Below are 20,601 nucleotides of genomic sequence, written 5' to 3'. Positions count from 1 at the left end.
TCGAGCACAGAGGAGCCATTCTGAATCCAGGCAAAGAGGCTGGGACCACCTCAGTGGCCCTCAGGGCAAGCACCCAGCAGTTCCCAGGCCCAGGCCCCAGCTCCCTCCTAACAGAGGACAATCGCTCCATTGGCCAGGGTAGGGGATTGGAGATTCTCTGGCCCTGCTGGGCTCCTCCCCACCAACACCCTCTCCTTAATGAGGCCATTGTTTGCCCAGGGTGCCCCAACAGCTGGCCCCCACCCCTACCACTCCTGCCCTGCGTTTCCCCTCTGCAGTCCTGCCCTCCAGCACCTCCTGGGGGCTTCCTGACTTCCTCTCCTACACCCTGAGCACAAAGGCCCCTGGGGCCTCTCTGACCTACAGTTCCCCTTGCTTGGCCACTCACTTCCCTCACCCAGTCTCTGTTTTTTAAATTAATCAAAGATGCATGGACTGCCAATCTACTCCTGTTCAGCATGAGAAGGCCTTCCATCCTGAGAGCCTGTAATTCCAGCCCAAAGCAAAGCAATCCGCTGTTTTATTTACGGGCAAATGAGCCGTTCTGTGTTGATTTGGAGAAACGTGGAGAACAGTTCATGAACCTTCAGTAGTGCCTTCACAGACCCTGATGGTCAGGAACCACAGGAATAGTGAACAGCTTTCAACTGAAATGTTTTCTAAACCTGGCGTCCTGAGGGCCCGAATAGCCATAGCTGGAACCGAGAGAGTGGGGGCCGTGCGCAGGCTCCCTCCCATGATTGCACAAACTCTGACCACTTGCACCCTGGCAGTTTTCAGCACCTTCAGGTACTTCTCACGTAATCTTACCACACGTCTGCAGTAGAAAGTCCTTGTTTGCAGAGGGGGAAACTAAAGCACGGGTAGTTGTGTCTCACCCGAATCCCACAGTCCATAAATGGTAGAGGCAAAGCCTAATAATAGGTGCCTTTGACTCTGTGTCCAGTGCTCATTCTCCTTCCCACAAAGAGGAGGCTTTGGGGTACCTCTCTACATCCCAACCAAGAAGCCGCTGTAGTTGTGACTATAAACTATTCGTGAATTTTGTTCGTTGCCTGGCGGCCCCTGGAGATCTTGAGCTCCCCAAGGGCAGTGGCCTGGCACTCACTTGGCCTACTGGCAGCCTCAGTTACCTGAGTCCCGTGGAAGTCTCACTCTGGCCCCAGGGCCCTCCTCCTCTGCAAGACAGTTGGGGTCAGTGCTCAACAAGATGCAACTCCCCCCAGCCACTTCTCACATGCAGCCACAAAGGGAAGTCCAGGCTTCAAGTTTTGACTTCTTGGCTGTGTGATTAGAAGCAAGTTACTGAACCTCTCTGGGTCTCAGTTTTCTCATATTAATTGGGGGTAATAATACCTACCTTGCAGTGCATAATTAAATCAGATAATGTATGGGAAAGCACAGAGCCTAATACCAGGGTCCCAGGATGCCCTAAACAAGTGTTCAGGAGAGGACAGGGAAAGAGGGAGGGAGGGAAGTCAACATGAGCATAAGTGCTCGTCCATCACCCCCAATCCCTCAGCAAGCATGAAATGCTTCTCAATTTACTCCACTCGTCCACAGTCACCCTATAGCCCTGCTGATCTTCCCTGAGCCGCCCAAGAATTCTAACAGAGACCAAAACAGCTTAAAGGAAGCTGGCTCCAGCCTGAGCCCGGCTGGCTCCAAAGACTCCCTTCTTTAGCCACGTCCTCCCACCAAGTATTCATCCACCCATTCAGTCATTCATTCATGCAACATCTACTGAGCACCTACTACATGACTGTCGGTGTACGAGGAACTAGAGAAATGGAGACGAACAAGACAAGCTCTGGCCCTTGTGCAGCACTCTGTCTCTGGGGATGCCAGAAATTGAGAAAATAAACCCAGTACTATGATGACCAGTGTGAGGAGGCCGCCGGAGGAGGGAGGGCGGGGGGGGGGGGGGGGCGGCGGGGTTCAGGTTCTATGTGCAAGCCCAAGAAGGAGGCCTGGCCCACTAAAGTCTTGGGAAGAAGTTTATGCTAAAGGCAATTGGAGCAACTAAGGGTCCTGAGCGTAAGGGAGAGGCCAGCAGGTTAGCAGTGTGAAATGGTCAGTTCTCTCCTGCAGCAAGGAAAACAACGGGACCAGAGGGCAGCCCTCAGCAGTGAGGGAAGACAAGCCAGGAGGAGGGAGAGCACAGGCGGATTTAAGAGAAACTGAGGAGCGAGGAGCCACATAATTTGGTGACAGCCTCTGAAGACCATTGTCATATCAATGTTCAATAGTATTCACTAGCAGCTATATAGACAGCTCTTCCGGTCTGCACTGCTGTGAGCAATTGTTAAATGAGTTCTAATCCTCTATGTACTCCAAAAAGGAATTATTGTTATTATCCTTACTTTACAGATGAGAAAGCTGAAGCCCAGAGAGGTTAAATAACCTGCCCAAGGTCAAGCAGCATTACTGAAATCAGAATCCAGTCTCATTTCAGAGTTCACGGTCTTAACCAGAACATCTGGCTGCCTCTCTAGCCAAGGTTACCCACTAGCCAGACCCTGGGGGTCCCAGGTGTGCTGGGAACCCAGGGAGAAAAGAAGAGCCTTCTCTCTGTCCCCAGCCCTGTCCTGAGAATATTAGCAAAGCCCACCTGCATGCTTTCTTTTGCATTTCAGGCATTCTTAGAGCCAGACATGCCCCAGGTCCAAGACGTGCTTGGTCTCTGCTTTTGTTCCCCCGAGGTCCAGGACAACCAGTGTGCCTGCCGGTGTCCAGGGTCATAGAAGGAAGGACTGCGACTTGTCTCCCTGGCCACTTGATTCAATGACAGCGGGCCCAGATCCAGCCCCTCTGCAACCAGGCCCCCACTGCTAGAAGGCACCCAGAGATCCCAGATAGGCCCTTCTGAACTGCTTCCCAGAGCATAGGTTGTGCAGCAGGAAGACTCTGCAGAGCTGGGACTCTGCAACAGATGTTGACTTTGCAGTCAACAAAGCTAAATGATGGAAAGTAAAACAGTGTTATAGGTGTGGTAGGAAGAGCACTGGGCTGGGAGCCAGGAAGGCCAAGTTCTAGTTTCCTCTTCTAGGCAATGGGAGGGGAGGAGACGCTGGGGGACAACAACAATGGGTTCCTGCTAGCTCTGTCTCAACGCTTTGGGCATCCCAGCCCTCCTGGGAGGCAGGCAAGCCTGTGCCAGCAGGACCTCCTCACAGACCGGGACAGAAGAGGTCCTTGGCCTTGAGCCAAGGACACAGCCAGCCTCACCTCCATCATCATCTCAACTCTCTTCCTCTTCATTTTCTCATTTGATCATCGAGATGGCCCCATGGAGAATGTAAAGCAGAGGTGATCCTCCCCATTTCCCAGATGAGGACACTGGGGGTCTCCCCAGATGAGACTCAGGGTGTGTGGGGGGAGGGGACTTCCTACTGAGTTGAAAACACACAACTGAATCTTCTGAATCCAAGCTTGGTGCACTCCCCACTGTCATGCACTGCCTCTCCCTGGGGGCCTTGTAAGAGACATGAGAGGGGCAGACCTCTCGCTCATGGCTCCATTATAGTACTGATCGCAGAGCTACCAGATGCCAGGCACTATGCTGGGTGCTCCTCTCCTCCCTTCCCTCAGTATGTCTTCACTAACACCCAGGAAATAAACGTTCTTCACCTCATTCTACACGTGAAGAAATTAAGGTTCAAAGCTCAAGAGACGTATACCCAAGGTCACACAGCTAGCAAGTGCTCAGAATTCACCACCAGTCAGTCTGACTCAAAGCCCAGATTCTTCCTGCCACACTACGTTGCCTTTGTGTGTCCACATTCTCCACATGGACAGGGACTGAGACTATTTCATGTATATGCCCAGTCCACAGCAGGCTCTAGTTAAATGTTGGTTCCTGGAATTATTATTCCCAAGACCAAAGCATTAAAAGGAATGAAGAAGGCTATCTCATACAGATGGAAATTATAATCCAACCAGAACATATAATTGTCATGAAACTTTATGTTCCTAACATAGCTTCAAAGTATATAAAGCAAAATTGATTAAAAAAAAAAAAAAAGGAAAACCCACAATCAAAGTAGATTTTATACACCTCTATCAGAAATGAATAGAATAGGAGTGCCCGGCTGGCTCAGTCAGTAGAGTATGCAACTCTTGAGCTCAGGGTTGTGGGTTCCAGTCCCGCCTGGGTGTAGGGATTATGAGAGAGAGAGAGGGAGGGAGGGAGGGAGGGAGGGAGGGAGGGAGGGAGAAAGGAAGGAAGAAGGAGGGAAAGGAAGGAAGGAAGGGAGGAAGGAAGGGAGGGAGGGAGGAAGGAAGGAAGGGAGGAAGAAAGGGAGGAAGGAGGGAAAGGAAGGAAGGAAGGGAGGAAGGAAGGGAGGGAGGGAGGAAGGAAGGAAGGAAGGGAGGAAGGGAGGGGGGAAAGGAAGGAAGGAAGGGAGGAAAGAAGGGAGGGAGGGAGAAAGGAAGGAAGGGAGGGAGGAAGGAAGGGAGGGAGGGAGGAAGGAAGGAAGGGAGGAAGAAAGGGAGGAAGGAGGGAAAGGAAGGAAGGAAGGGAGGAAGGAAGGGAGGGAGGGAGGAAGGAAGGAAGGGAGGAAGAAAGGGAGGAAGGAGGGAAAGGAAGGAAGGAAGGGAGGAAGGAAGGGAGGGAGGGAGGAAGGAAGGAAGGAAGGGAGGAAGGGAGGGGGGAAAGGAAGGAAGGAAGGGAGGAAGGAAGGGAGGGAGGGAGAAAGGAAGGAAGGGAGGGAGGAAGGAAGGGAGGGAGGGAGGAAGGAAGGAAGGGAGGAAGAAAGGGAGGAAGGAGGGAAAGGAAGGAAGGAAGGGAGGAAGGGAGGAAGGAAGGGAGGGAGGGAGGAAGGAAGGAAGGGAGGGGGGAAAGGAAGGAAGGAAGGGAGGAAGGAAGGAAGGGAGGGAGGAAGGAAGGGAGGGGGGAGGGAGGGAGGGAGGATGGAAGGAAGGAAGGGACGGAGGAAGGAAGGAAGGGAGGAAGGAGGGAAGGAGGAAGGAGGGAAAGGAAGGAAGGAAGGAAGGGAGGGAGGGAGGGAGGAAGGGAGGGAGGGAGGGAGGGAGGAAGGAGGAAGGAAGGAAGGAAGGAAATATGTAAACTGGCAGTTCTTAAACTTTTTGGTCTTAGGAACCCTTTATACTCTTAAAAGTGATTGAGGTTTTTAGATTAATTAAAGACCTTTTGTTTATATGCTTTTATACCTACCAATATTTACACGTTTAAAATTAAAACTGAGGGAAATTTTATTTATTAGCCCATTTAAAATAACAAAAATAAACCTCTTATATGTTAACATAAATAACAAATTCTGTGGAAGATAATTATATTTCACAAAACAAAAAAAAATAGTGAAAAGAGTGACATTGTCTTGATTTTTACAAATCTCTCTCATGTCTGGTTTAATAGATTTAGATTCTCATACCTCTTCCTGCATTCAATCTGTTGTTACGTGTTGTTTTGCTTGAAGCATATGAAGAAAATTTGGCCTCACATAGAAATGTAGCTGCAAAATAGAATATTTCAACAGCCTTTTCAGATATTGTACATATTCTTCTTTGATACTACTAAAAACCTGCCATGTGACAGTTCCTTAAATGTTGGTTGTAATGCAGAATCCGAATCCATATCAATAAACTTTTCTTACCCTGTTACCTTAAGATCCATTAGTCTATCTTGTTTAGAGTGAATCTCTGAATTGCATACAATTCTGACAGTTGTAGATTCCCTTAAAGGGACTTGGGGCCCCTCAGGAGAACTCTGACCACACTTGGAGAATCACTGAAGTAGGCAATAAAAAAGTAGAAAAACGTAGATTTGCTAACATAACTAATAAGTTTGATCTAACAGGCATCTATGTAGACCTTTGCTCACGACAAACCACAGATACGCTTTTTTTTTTTGAACGAACGGTCCCTCAATCACCTTGGGGAAACGTGCACCTGGACAGACTGCAGAAGCTCCAAGATGGACAGATGCCCAGCACACCAAGCGTTCCCCACAGCTGCCTAGGCCCTGGAACAGGCTCATCAGGAAAAGACATGACATCAGAGTGCAGCCTCCTCCCTGCCCGGGCCACAGAGCCAGGGTGACCCATTGACCTGGCTGGAGAGAGGGCTCTTCCTGACAGCCCCCACCTAGGCTTCATTCCTGCGAAGGCCTTCCTTCCTTAATCTCACATGTCAGGGAGTCTTGGGAGTCCCCAAGGCAGAGTTGTCGGGCAAAGACTGCCCATCTTCCCCTTCCAGGAGGCTCCCAGCTCGGCCCCTCTGCCCTTAGAAGCCCGTGAGCTGCCGGGTACAGACTCACCTGGCTCTTAGGCCTTGCACAGTTCTTACATAACCAGCAACAGGAACAGGCCGGGCACTGGGACTCCAAGAACAGCACAGACGACCAGCTGCCCAGGGAGCCTGCACCTTGCACGACCACTTGGGGGACGCCAACACTCCCTGCCAGTGCCCAGGACCACACCTCCCTGAAGTGCAGAAACCCTGCCAAGCCTGAATCAGGGATGAGAGCGAACTGGAGCACAGAGAACAGCATCGCTGCTCAGAGCCCCAGACCAGAGCCAAGGCCAAGGAAGCTTTCAGAACACACATCACATTCTTACCCTAAAGTCATACATTTCTTAGAGATCTAACATTCCTAGGTGCCTATTATGTGCCGGCATTATGCAGGGGGCTTTCTTTCCAGGCGTCATTTTGTTGGCCCCTCGCAATAACTACTGAGAATGTTCCATTTACAAACAAGAAAATGGATGGTCAGAATGACTAAGTCGTCGCCCAAGGTCACTCAGCAAAAGTGCACTTGGACTTCAACCTGGCTCATTTTGTCTGCAATGTCCTGGTTCTTGTACCATTACTACACTCCGCTGCCTGGGCCTGCAGGGAGAGGTCCTGTACCTTCTGGCTTTTCATCCACAGAACCTCTTCGTGCTGGGGGTTGGGAGAGGAAGAAAGGAGGGAAAAAGGTCCTCTGCCTGTTTCACCTGAACCCAACTAGGTCATCCTGGACATCAAAAGCCATCATTTCCCACCCTGGGCTCTATCTGCTGAACTGCTTCTGTTTCTTCTGTCCTGCCTTTTGTCTTTTTTTCACAACTAGATCAGGTAAAGCATCCCATCTGTGGTGTGTACACCACACCCCAAGCCTTGCACATAGTAGGTGCTTCATGTGTGTCTGCTGAACATTAGGAAGAGTGGCCCCTCACCCCTCTCCACTACCACAGGAAGGACAGATCCATGGGAAGACAGGAGCCTTGGAAACATTCAGGAGGATGGGGGTAGGAGGTACAAGGGCAAGAGTGGAAGGGGCAAGCACAGACCCAAGCCCCAGACTTCCCCAAGCCTTCCTACGAGACACATTCCCAGGGGACCTCCCCACCAAAGACCGGGGAGGTCAGGTCTCAGGTCAGGCTCTCAAGAAGAAGCTTCCCCACCCCCAAGCCTCCGTCCAAAGGCTCCTCCCACACGAAAGCCACTGGAAGGCAGGGGGCGAACATGGGGTTCCTGAATGCCTCCTCTCTGATGCCTCCCTGGATATCCTCAATTCCTTACTCCTCCCACAGCCATTCCTGTCCTGGGTTGGAAATTACCTTCGGGCAGAGTACTTAAGCCCTGGCCTCTTTGGAGCCCAAGCCTGGATTCAAATTCTGACTCCTTCACCTATTAGCTATGTGACTGAGGGCCAGTTACTTCACCCTAAGCACCCCATAGCCAGGAAGCCTGCAGACTCCGAATCCAGACCTCCTGGTTGTGCCCTGGCTCTGACTCTGGAACCAGACCACCAGGGTTCAAGTCCTGGCCCCTATCCTTACTTAACTTCTCTTTGCCTGGATACTTTTATCTGTAAAGTGGGGATAATAACTACCCCCTCGCCTTATTATAGCATTGCTCTGAGAATTAAACAGGGTAACCTATGCGATGTGCTTAGAACAGACACAGTAAGGATCCAATAAGCATTAACCAGCAATAGAAATAGTAGGTGATAAAGCCGTGAAGTGCTGCGCCGTGTCTACGGCCCTGGGAGCTCCGTGAATGGCAGTTATGATTACCTGCGCCCCCACTAGGCTACGATGTCCCTGGAGGTGGGAAGTCCTGGGTCAGATCCATCTCTGCTTCCCCGGCAGCCAGCACAGTGCCGGGCACCAGGGGGAGTTCAGACAAATGCTCGAGATCGGACGGGTGAAGAACTGCCCTCCTGGAGCAGGAGGGTGTGGGCAGCCAGGAGCCTCCCGCCAGGAGAAGGGAGAACCGAGGTGTCAGGGAAGAGAAAACAGAGCGGAGGGGGAAAGGCCGAGACGGACAGATAAGCAAGTGAAGTGAGTGAGAAAAGGAACAGGAGAGGCTGTGGCGGAGGGAGATAAGGAGGAAGGATGGAGAACTCGACCTGCGACGTAATGCCCAGGGAGGCGAGGGACGTGAGGACGCCCCGGGAGCGGCGCGAGGCCGGCCCCGCGCTGAGGTCGGGGAGCCGGCGCGCGAGAGAGGGGAGCGCGAGCCGGCGCGGGGCGGGACGCACGGGAGCCGGCGGGAGGGGCCGAGGGGGCTCCACCTCGACTCCCCGCCGGGGCCGGGGGGCCGGGCGGCCGGAGATTGGCTGGGGCGCGCGGCGAGGCCCGGCCCGGAGCCCCGAGGTGGGAGGCGCCAGGATCACTCGGTGCGCCCGGGAGCCGAGCACTCGGGCCACCTCGGCGGCGGCTGCAGGGGAGCGGCGGAGCGGCTGGCGCGCGCCGGGGCAGCTGGGGGCGCCGCGCACCGAGAGGCCGGGGTGTGCGCAGCCATGCGGGCGGCGGCGGGGGGCGCGCGGGCGGCCGCGCTGGCGCTGCTGCTGGGGGCGCTTCACGGGGCGCCGGCGCGCGGCGAGGAGAACGACTACTACGGCTGGCAGGCCGAGCCGCTGCACGGGCGCTCGTACTCCAAGCCGCCGCAGTGCCTCGACATCCCCGCCGACCTGCCGCTCTGCCACACCGTGGGCTACAAGCGCATGCGGCTGCCCAACCTGCTGGAGCACGAGAGCCTGGCCGAGGTGAAGCAGCAGGCGAGCAGCTGGCTGCCGCTGCTGGCCAAGCGCTGCCACTCGGACACGCAGGTCTTCCTCTGCTCGCTCTTCGCGCCCGTCTGCCTCGACCGGCCCATCTACCCGTGCCGCTCGCTGTGCGAGGCCGTGCGCGCCGGCTGCGCGCCGCTCATGGAGGCCTACGGCTTCCCCTGGCCCGAGATGCTGCACTGCCACAAGTTCCCCCTGGACAACGACCTCTGCATCGCTGTGCAGTTCGGACACCTGCCTGCCACCGCGCCTCCAGGTAGCGCCGCCGCCGCCGCCACCCTTGCCCCCGCGCGCTCCGACAGCCCCGGGCGCCCGCGAGCTGGGCCCTTAGCCTCCCGGAGATGGCACCCCACCACACACACACACACACACACACACACACACACACACACCGCCTTCGCTCAGCCCTGCGTACCCCGGGAACTGTCCCCCACAGCCTTCCAGCCTTCCCACCTCCCACACACTGCCAGACTAGTGCCTTCCCAGGCTCTGGACAAAACTCGCGGGTTCTCCCCATTCCAGCTCCGTTCCTGAAGACGCCCCTGGGGTCCCTGGCAGCGCCCACCTTCCTAAACCTCTGGAATCCCTGGGTAGCCCCAATGCTGTCCCCCCATCCTGGGGCATCCCCATAAATGCCTTGTGGCCTAAGCCCAAGAATGCTCAGGGTCGCTGAACAATGCTCAAGCCCGTTCACCTCCTCCACACCTCTGGACCCCAGGGCACCAAAACAAGCATCACTCCCATCCCGTGTTGGGACCTCCGGAGGGGAGAAGGGCGGAGGGAAGGGGTTTAGCGAAGACTGGGGTAAGCACACTCCTGGGCTATGGTTTCCACCCCCCAACACTCACACCCCCCATTTTCTGCACCTGGGAACCCCAAATTCTCCCACTCTCTTCCCCAATCCCCCAGGTTGGGAGGCCTTGGGGTAAAAGCTCAATGCAGGAAGAAAGAGCAGATTGCCAGCATCTGCCACTGACAAGGAGCCCTTGGGAGAGCTGCTGAACTTGGAGCTTCGGTTTTCCCATAAGTAATATAGGGAGCCAGCTCAGGTTCCAGAAACCCGTGAGATCCTACGTGCCACCTCCCAACCGCCCCCAGTCCCATTACCCCTAATCTCTCCCTGGCCTCAGCCTCCCTTCCCTGTGCGCCCCATGGCCCGCCCCAAACGCCAAACTCCTTCCAAGCAGAGTAAGCCTGGGCTGGGCACCAGACCGGGGAATAAACAGCGGCATGAGCAGGAGACCTGTGTCTGGGCAGTTTGTCAGGAGTCTAAGGAGCCCCTGATGCTGCAACTTCCCCGGGAGGCAGCACTGCTTTCCCCTTTTCTTGTCTGACCACCCTACCCACCCCCTCAGGGCTCGCCTCACCCACACAGCCCTTGGTCCTGCACCCCCACATCCCCTCCTGAGAGGGGTCCTGTGACTGGGTGTGGAGAGTGTGGAGAGAAGGGAAATACCCTGTGCTGGGGTCAGGAAGCAGGGGAGAGACAGCCAGCTCAAGCAGAGACAGTGCAGTCCCGAACAGGGATCCCGGCAGGATTCCTTTTTCTGGTTTCCTTGGAACCCCAATATTAACAGCCTGTAAGGCAGGGAAATCCCAGGCTCAGAACCCCACCTGGCCCCGCCCGCACAGTCCTGCCCTCTTTGAAGCCCACCTTCCCCTGTGACGGGGCACCTACCTGGAGGCAGAGACATGGGACAGAGGTCAGGTGCTGTGTGGTGGCCTGAGAACCAGAGGCAGCCCCAAGCGTGTGTGTGGCCAATAAAACAAAATATTTCATATCAAAATTAAGAGTTGTGGCTTCCCTGGAAAAATCAGAAGTTCTGGCCACGCTAAGCCACCCACCTCAGAGGGTGGTCCCCTCAGTTTACCACAGTCCCTGTCCTGGCAGCGTCACTTGTTCCCCACCTTCCTGGACCTGTGTTCCTAGAAAGCCCCTGCAGATTACCCCTACTGCAGCACTAGCCTGGGAGCCTCAAATCCTGAGTCCTACACTCACTTCTCAATAGTTTTGCAGAGTGGGTAGCCACTCTGGACCTCAGTTTCCTTTTCTTGAATAGTAATACCTCGTAGTCTGAGGATTAAATGAAACAAAGTTTAGAAGACAGCCCACGTCATGGTTGCAGTTGCCAGGGCCATGGAGCAGTGGTGCCCACTGGGACAGTTTTGTCCCCATGCAACCTTATCTCTTTTGAACCTCACAACCCCTCAGTGACCATTGGTACCGTCATTCCAGTTCCTGATGACAGAGTGGAGCCTTGGCAGGGGGAGGTGGCTCTTCAGTCATTAGCCTGGGCTCTAAGTGGTTTATTGAACTCTGATCCCCTCATGAGCTTCCCTCGCCTCCACCCCTGCTTCTCTCTTGACAGTGACCAAGATCTGTGCCCAGTGTGAAATGGAGCACAGTGCCGACGGCCTCATGGAACAGATGTGTTCCAGCGACTTCGGTGAGTGTGGAGCCCACATGGCCACTGCCCCAGTGCCTCTCCTTGACACACACACACACACACACACACACACACACACACACACACACACACACACGTCCACAACCATCACACTGAATACTAACAGTTTCTGCATCATGGATTCGTCTTAGAATCTGATCAGGGCCATGAACCCTCTCCCCAGGGAAATGCAGCTCTTTTTGCAGGTTATCTCAGGGGCTTCAGAAGCCCCTCAAAGCCATGGTCCATGGGCCCAGAAACCATCCCTGGCCAGGGCTCCTCCAGTCCTCCCTTGGCACTGGCCCACAAAGGGGCCTCCAGGGCTGGATTCCCTTTAGGAGAAGCAGGCTAAGCCCGGAGATGGATGGGGGCACCCGGGGGAGAGATGGGCCCCAGGGTGGAAGTACAGCACCCTCATCCCTGGGCACCTCGGCCTGGTACCCGATGCACCGCTGGCCAGGCAAGCTGCAGTCACTTGTCCCACGGCTTCGTCCTGGGGCCTCTCCACTCCTGGGACAGTGAGCCAAGTCTAGTCAGGCCCACACGACCCAGCATGTGGCCTTTGCCAAGTTGACTCCTGTTTTGTGTCTTAGCCTCCCTGTCTGTAAAAAAGAGATAGCAATGAAATCCTTACTTCAGCAAGTCTTTTATGTTGTTAGTCTGTTTGTAAAGAGATTACTATTATTGCAAGGTATGTGTGTATCCGAGAGAGGGAAAGGGGGGGGTAAGGGGAGAAAGAGAGAGATAGAAAGGTTTTATAAGTTTCCTTCCCTGGGTGGACAGAATCATTCTCTGGCATCTCCCTGGCTGCTCACAGAGATGGGGGATCCAGATGCCTGTAGAAGGGGGAGACTAGCCCAAGTGACCCCCATGTTCCAGACTCCCAGTCCCCAACTGTATGAAGCTCTCTGCAGCCACCCTGAATGTCCTGATCACCCCGATCACTCAGGCCTTCAACCACCTCCCCCACGCTCACCCCTACATTCACACTCCAGACATACCACAGATACTCTCATACATAAAATACACAGCACCACACATCACACTCCGAACCCATTCTACAGTCACACAGATTACAGTGGTGTGTTTGCACCAGCAAGAGCTGGTTGTGCACGCTTCCCAACCTAGTGCTCTGTGATGCGGTGGGCCATGGTGGGGGGATTTACCCCATGGGAACCAGCACATGCTACAGAGCGGGCACCCTCCCTAGGGCCAGCTGTCAAACATTTATCAGCCCATCATTGCTCCAAACACACACACACACACACACACACACACAGCCAGAAATCGCATTTCAAAGCACCCCCAGAGATCATGAAGTCCAGCCTCCCTCCGGCACAAGGACCCCGCCCCCCACCAAACCTCCCCTTCCAGTTGGGCAGCTCCACCTGAGGTATTTCCTGGGGACCCCGACACCCTACTCCACTCCCCACCAGGAGCTGTCCACCCTGCACTTGGTGTCATGGAAAGGCAGGGGCTCTGGGGTTAACCTCATTCCCCCCCCCCCATACCTCAAGGCTGAAACATGATAGTGCCGGTGAAAGTCCAGCACATGATAGGAGCTTCAAAAATGTACCCATATAAGCCCACCTTCCCAAGCCCCAGGCTTGGAACTTCAGGCTTGAGCACCAACTGTGGGGCCACCAGCAGCCGGAGCAAACCTGCCCATTCTCACACGGTCCCTCTGTCTACCCACCCCACACACAGTGGTTAAAATGCGCATCAAGGAGATCAAGATAGAGAATGGGGACCGGAAGCTGATTGGAGCCCAGAAAAAAAAGAAGCTGCTCAAGCCAGGCCCACTGAAGCGCAAGGACACCAAGAGGCTGGTCCTGCACATGAAGAATGGTGCCAGCTGCCCCTGTCCACAGCTGGACAGCCTGGCCGGCAGCTTCCTGGTCATGGGCCGCAAGGTGGACGGACAGCTGCTGCTGATGGCCGTCTACCGCTGGGACAAGAAGAATAAGGAGATGAAATTCGCAGTCAAGTTCATGTTCTCCTACCCCTGCTCCCTCTACTACCCCTTCTTCTATGGGGCTGCTGAACCCCACTGAAGGACGCTCCTCCCTGCCCCATCCAGCCAGCTGTGCCTTGCTCTCTGTCCCCACCCCTGGGGCATTCTCTCTCTTCCTGCCCATCTGGCCTCACCTCTATTCCCAGGCTGACCCAGCCCTGACAGAGAGTGGTTCCATGCAGAGCAGAGCTCTTACCAGCACAGGCCCTAAGGAATGGGCATGGAACCCAAGCTGTCCTTGACTGAGGGGTTCTGGAGTCCCTGGGGACTTCTCTTAGGAGCAGAGCTTTCTCATTTGAAAGCTCAGGGTTTCAGAAAGTAGGTGGTGGGAGGAGAGAGCAAGGGAAGCATGGAGGGGCTCTGAGCAGCCTCACGAGGTGGTTTCCAGAACAGACCATGCTGTCAGCTCCACTCTGTTGGTGGGGAGGCCTCGCCTCGGAAAGTCTCACTATTAGGCTGAGCTACTTGGAGGCCAGTCCCCCACCCCCACTGCTCCCTCGTGTCATCATAGTCCCCCCAAAGGAGGGGCATTAGGGTCGTAGCACCTTCCAGCTACAGTTCCCCACCTTCCCCATCTCTTCCCCTCTCCCTTCCTGCTAGACTGGAGAAGCCCAGCCCAGACCCCCTCCCACAGGCTGCTTTTTGGGATTCATCCCTCAGCCTCCGCATGTCCCTTTTACCCTGATGATGAGTAAATTATTGCTACGCAGCAAGGCCATAGGTACTAGATTAGTTGCAGGCAAGGTTTGGTTTTTAATTTTTTTTTAAGTTTTTAATTAAATCAAAGAAAAATAAGTTGGTTTTGACTAGGTTATTTCTTTGTCAGCTGGTCCCCAGAGGTGGAGAGAGGGAGGGTCAGAAGGGACTTTTAGGAAGAGGCCCTTGTCATAACCCATGGCCTGTCCACACAGGCATACTTGGAACGCCTAAGAGCAATGCCCATGTTCTTGTAAGATCCCTTGAGAGCACCCTTCTCATCCCCATCACTAAGTGAGGGATGGAGATGGCCCTCCTTTTGTTCCTGAAGAGGGAGATGCCAAGATCCCCAGCCTTCTCCCATGGTCAAAAGGCTCTCACAATCCTGCCACATCTCCCTGACAATGTCTGCCCTCAGATCCCAAGAAGGTTGGAGCACAGGAAACTACTCTGAAGAGCCAGGGGTCTAAACATGTCTCTCCTACCCCTTCAGCACTCAGACCCCCTGCTCCCCGCCACCGCCCCCCCCCCCCCACTGGGCACTGATCCTGAACTGTAGGGATAATGGTATAGATTTGTGCTACAGGGACCAGAGAATCTGTATCCCCTGGGAGCTGGTTAGAAATACAAGCTGGGGGGGGGGGGGCACCCCAGACCTGCTGTATCAGAATCTGCATTTTGACACATAAACCTTCAAATCTAGAGAGCTTTTGCAAAACACTGGGCCCCACTCTATGCAATTAAATCTGGATCTCTGGAGGGTGTTCGGAAATCTGAATCTCTAGATGCTCTCCGGGGTGGGATGCCGCCTGTGTTGAAAACCTTGATCTAGATAAGCCAGCCGCTGAGGCAGGAGGGTGAGGGGCTGAGGTTACCTCAGGCTTGGAGCTTCTTGGTCCTGCGTGCGGGAAGGAAGTGGCTATAATAACCGAGGGGCTTCTTCAGCGACTTCAGAGCACACGCGGGCCGCTACCGTGAACTGAATGGGGCAGGGAGGGGAGAAGGCTTAAAATGGAGGCAACGGGCTCCTGCTACTCAGGGAAGGGGTGGTGTGAGGAAATCCCGGGGGTTTGTCAGGAATGCCGAGCGACGAGGCAGAGGTACCCAGGGCAGGGGGGCTGGGGACACCCCAGAGCAGCTTTCCTCACCAGCGACAGTACGTACAGCTGCCAAGTCCAGTCCAGGCTCCCCGCTCCTCCAAGACAATGGGGCGCGTCCTGTGAGGAGGACCTTGGCTTCCAGGGCTCTCAGAGAAGCAGGCTGCCACAGAGAAGTGAGGCAGGCCAAAGGGCCCACATTCTGCTGTGGGGCCAGGGGAAGCTAACAGGTGGTCTGACAGCCTGCCCGTAAATCACCTCCCCGGGCAGTCAGGTGGCCTCACCACAGGTCAGGAGCAGCAGAGGCCTGCTTGTTTGTCCTCAGCTCCGAGGAAGCCGCTGCCGCCCACCCTCACCCAGAGCCCTCCAGCTCCCTGAATCTGCCCCTTGTCTCCCAAACTCCTACCCCGACCAAATATTTACGGACACTTCTATGGTCAACCAGGACCAGGGATTATTTTTCCACTGAACACACAGGACTCAAAGCAACTTCTGGCTAGAGCACAATAGCGACCTCTGTCAGGTGCTGGCAGCCAGTGAGAGGCGGCGGGCGGGGAGAGGCTCCCTTAGCCCATCCTGGGAAGCCCCAGTAAAGCACTCCTCCCCCGCCCCCCACACAGGGGTCAAGCCCTGCTCTCTGCTCTGCTCCCGACATCTGCTGTGGGACCCTCCCGGCAGTCTCTCCCCTGGGACCAAGAAGAATCCTTCCAAAGACCGGGCAAAGCCCCACGCGGCCTGAGCCCACCCTTCATTTCCTTCAGTCACAACATGCTCCCTCCTGGCCGGCCTGGAGACAGACAGCTGGTGCTGCCCGGCGAGCATCTGGGCTGTGTGTCGGTGAACGGCTGCCTCTGACAGAAACCCCAAGAAACAGTGGGGCTGCTCCACACGAGAAGTCTGGAGATGGGCTGGTGGGAGGTCCATGTCCCTGGCTCATTCTGTCTTCCTGCCCTGCGAGGGGTGGCTTCTGTTCTCGTGGTCGCCTCCTCCTCCCCACTTCTCGACCACATTCCAGGCAGCAGGGCAGGGAAGGGCTTCAAGCAAAAGCAGCCTGTCAGCTGCCCCTGGCCCTTTTGATCAGGAAAACAGTACTTTCCCAAGTCCCACCTGGTAGATTTCCACTACGTAGCTCCTCGGCCAGAATGGAGTCACGCGGCCATCCCTAGTTGCAAGGGAGCAGAGGAAGTCAAGTGTTTCAGTCGGGTGCAAACTCAGAGTTCTGATAAAGAACAGGAAGGATTTGGGGCAGGCTGCTAGACACTCAGGATCAGGTGAAAAGAGGTAGGAGAGCCCAGTTCTGGGTTCCAATCCTGTGACTTAGATACCATGTGACATTGGGAACACCATAAAATGGAGTAATAATGTCTACTTCACAGGGTGGCTGAAAAAATAGGGAAATATATGAAAAGCTCCTGGAGCCAGTGCCTGGCATTTAGAAAATGTTCATTAAATGATAATTAATATTTTTTATTAACCAAAGGCCTTGACCTAGCTAGCACAGTGCCTACACATAATAGGTGCTCAGTACATTCCTGATTGGTTAACTAAGAAACGCTACTGGCAGAAAGGCAGGGAAAAGACGGGAACATCTTACCTACCCGGAGTTGTTACTTTCAGGAGGCCAGAACCTACACTTGGGAGTTTGCTTCAGAAAATACACACCCAGGTGCGATGTAAGCCAATGGAGGGGAGAAGACATAATACTAGCAATCAAAAAATGTCAAGCTGGGTGGCAGGCACTACCCCAGGCACTTTGGTATTATAATTTAATCCTGCCAACAGCCCTTGGAAGTAGGTACTATTATTATCCCCATTTTAATGATGAGGCTGAGGTTCAAAGAAGTTAATTAACTTACTGAAGGACACACAGCTTGTACATAGTGGTGGCACTAGGATTTGACCCCATGCTCTTAACCACTATACTACTGGGGGCGAAGCCCAGGGCGGGTGGGGTACAATGCCTCTGCTGCCCTGCCTTACAGGAAGATTTCTGGGAGCCCTGCTCAGATCCCCCTCCAGGGGCCATGACAGCGGCAGAGAAGCCTGCCTCAGAGGGCAGCTTTTCTCCTGACTCCTAAAGCAGCCCACCCCCAACCCCTCCTCCCCTCTCAGCCCCATCAGCATCCAGCCTCTTGAGCCCCACAAAGGAAGCTCACATCCCACAACTGTTTAGTCGGCTGTAATCCTGGCTAAAGTTCACTCCTTGGCAAATCCAACGTGGGGGGTGGTTGCTGCTGGAATGTGTGTGGCTGGGACCCAGTGTCCCAGCCCAGACAGCAGGCTCTGCTGGGGCCCTGAAGAAAGCAGGCGGCCAGGGGAATCCGGAATCCCCAGCCCCCAGCTGTGCTACAGAATGGAATGTGCTGCTCTGGGGTGTTGAAACAGACCCAACCAAGGGGGAGTGGTGCTGGCAGTTGCGGGGAGCTCCCGCCACAAGGCTGCCTCTGTTCCCCTGGAGGCTGAGCCCACTTTGCTAGGGCTAGGGATGGGCAGGCCCCTCCAGTTAGCTCAGGGGTGGCTCAGAAGATCCTGGAGCTAGTGGGGGCAAGGCAGAACAGGGGAGGGTGAGAACCAGGAGAGGTTCTCAACCAGGGGAGGGTGAGAACTGTTACGTTCACCCAAAGTTTCTCTGATGAGGCATCTGCAAGCACCTGTGGCACGATCCACACCCTGGCTCCATGGCTTACTAGCTACGTGACCTTGTGCAGGTTACTTGACCTCTCCAGGCCTCCGTTTTACTCATCAGTTAAATGGAGTTAATAATCGAGCCTAGCTTCTAGGATTGTCATGAGGTTTAAGTAACAGTCGTGTTCAGCACATTGCCTGGTACGGTGCTCTACAAACGTAGGTGTTCTCATGATCTCAGAGCCAGCTGTAGGGGAGATGCTAGAACCACGGCCTCTCAAAAGGGGTGCCTAGAAGGTTCCATGGAGATAAGGGCATGAAAATGGAACTTCGTTTGGCTTCAGCTCTGAGGGCCAGGTGATAAATGACTACAAATTCTGAAGACCCCAGAAACCAGGGCCAGTTCAAAGTCTGCCAGGGCTCACGGGAGACTGCTCCCCACCCCCACCAAACCACAAAAAGATGACAGAACCCTCAACTCAAGCCAGGCTGTGGGAGGTATCTGTCTGTCCCAGGTCTGTCCCAACGGGCACCAGAGCCAGAGCAGAACCTGGCTACTGTCCCTCCTGATGGGTGCCTGAGAACAAACTGGGGACATCTTTTAAACCAGGCATCCAGGAGCACCTGGGTGGTTCAGTCAGTTACGCATCCGACTTTGGCTCAGGTCACAATCTTGTGGTTCATGAGTCTGAGTCCCACATCAGGCTGTCAGCGTGGAGCCCGCTATGGATCCTCTGTCCCCCTCTCTCTCTGTTCCTCCCCTGCTCACGCTCTCTCAAAAATAAACATTAAAAATAAATAAATAAAAATAATAATAAACCAGGCATCCAATTCTCTGATGGCCAGTCCGTCCTCCAAGCCACCTCACATTCGGTCCTCTCCATGCCGTGGACCCCCGCCAGCTGGAAGACACAGTCCAATCCTGGTAAATCCCTCCATGGCTCCATCTTCCCAGCGGTACCTGCACTTGAAAGTTGTCTATCCCTGGCTTCCCTTCTGTGAAGATCCAGACCCCGGATGGTGAAACCCACGTTTCCCAAGCCCCGGTATCCCATGTCCCAGACGCTACTCATGCTACAGACTATTTCGTCAACGTTAGGCATTGTTTTCCTTTTCCCAAAATATTGACTCTGCTTTTTCAAACTACACGCTGGCCTGATTCTTTCCTGAATAATAATCTAAGATTATTCTCTGATTAAAATAAATAAATAAAACACCACCGTTCTAAGCCATCCAGGCCATCTAGAACAGAGTTATCTTCACTGTAAGATTGCCAGGATGGTAGTAACAGACTGGTGTTTATGGAGCATTCAGCCTGTGCCCGGCACCGTGCTCCATGCCTTGCTCCATGCTCACTGACTCCTCACGGCAGCCCTAAAAGGTAGAGGTCACTATCGTGACCATTTTACAAAGGAAAGCGGCACAGAAAGAAAGGCCTAGAGGCAATGCCCCTGTGGCAACTCACTCCAGCATGGCCGCCGCCGATGGGAGAGCAGGGCCACGTGTGGGGCCGGCCATAGGAGTGCCTGCTCCTTACTGCCACCAGACTGTCCCTGGGTAACACAGGCTGCTCTTGCTCTGAGAAAGGCCCTTCTGGTTCCATCCTCTAATGCTGTGGGGAACACGTATCTTCAAATGGATGTGGTGTCGCTCCCAGACGGGCTGGTCTGGATGATCTCTGAACAGGCTGCCAACTGAGCTACTACCCGAGACACACGCCATCCACGAGAGCATAGGCACAGCACCAGTAGTCTCTCCCCTGGGCCTGCACGATCACTGCTGTCCCCTTTGGTTCCAAGGCCCTATTTTCCGCTCCTCCAACATCTTTACTGTTCCTATGGACCACCAGGCTGCTGAGGCCACTCTGATGCTTTTTAAAGTGAACATGGTCTTCTGTAAAAATTGCCAGGAAGGGGTCCTGGCTGCTTCCCTGCCTCTCAAGGCCCCTCAGAGCTGCCAGGGCTCTCCCATACGGAATTTCCTGAGTTAGGAAGAATCGCCACAGACCAAGGCCTCTGTGAGCTGCATATGCAGGGGGCCGTGACAATGTGGCTGCAACCTAATCTCAACTCTGAGGCAGGGTCTCTCCTCCCCTGTTCTCTGCCCCAGGCCTCTGTCTGGAAGACCCAGCTCAAACTCAGCTCTGGTCTGCAAAGTGCCAGGTGAAACCTTTCACTACCACTACCTAACTTCCCTGGGCCTCAATGTCCTTACTTATAAAATGGGGGAACAGTGCCTACCTCACAGGGCCATCCTAAGGATAGAGAGAATAATGTGTGTAAAGCACTTACCACTGAGACTGGCACCCAGTAAACACCCTACAAACCCTGCTTTCAGAGAACTGCTAATCCGTCCCATCTCACAGCCAATCCTCTTTCGGCCGCCCCCAGCCTGAGGGCCAATCCTTTTCTGCTTTCTAAGAGGGATTAGCTGAAATCTTTCCATTCTAAAGCCTGCATTGCTTAGTGCTGGCCAAGCCCTGGTCCTAACCCCAACCCCTCATAATTTGGTCACAAGACGGAGCCTCAAGTCAATCCGACACACATGTGCTGAGCCCCACCTGCACAAGGCACGGCTTTCCTCCCCTGCCCCAGCAAACACCCAGACTTCAGCGTCCACACCCCCTCCAGCCCTGTCCTGCAGGCACAGCTCAAGCCTGCAAACTCCGCCACTGCAGGGGGAGTCTGGCTCTCCAGCCTCAGGAGG

General features: G+C 54.5%; 1 protein-coding gene and 1 long non-coding RNA gene across 2 annotated transcripts; one reads left to right on the top strand and one right to left on the bottom strand.

Moving 5' to 3' along the window:
• The first annotated feature begins 8,611 nt into the window (after window positions 1-8,611).
• On the top strand, window positions 8,612-14,930 carry SFRP5 (secreted frizzled related protein 5). The gene is made up of 3 exons (XM_023240807.2): window positions 8,612-9,272; window positions 11,386-11,463; window positions 13,171-14,930. Exons 1-3 carry the CDS (start codon window positions 8,750-8,752, stop codon window positions 13,515-13,517), a joined length of 948 nt encoding a protein of 315 aa, XP_023096575.1. The 5' UTR covers window positions 8,612-8,749; the 3' UTR covers window positions 13,518-14,930.
• Window positions 11,295-19,660, bottom strand: LOC123380867. Its single transcript, XR_006587207.1, has 2 exons — window positions 15,049-19,660; window positions 11,295-12,065 (listed from the first exon to the last, which is right to left on the bottom strand). It is a non-coding gene; the product is annotated as an uncharacterized LOC123380867 (long non-coding RNA).
• Between the last annotated feature and the right edge of the window lie 941 nt (window positions 19,661-20,601).

This window comes from Felis catus, chromosome D2 (genome assembly GCF_018350175.1).
Source record: "Felis catus isolate Fca126 chromosome D2, F.catus_Fca126_mat1.0, whole genome shotgun sequence".
Taxonomy (NCBI): Eukaryota; Metazoa; Chordata; class Mammalia; order Carnivora; family Felidae; genus Felis; species Felis catus.
The sequence above is the reverse complement of the archived record's forward strand: the minus strand, read 5'-3'. Positions and strand labels throughout refer to the sequence as shown.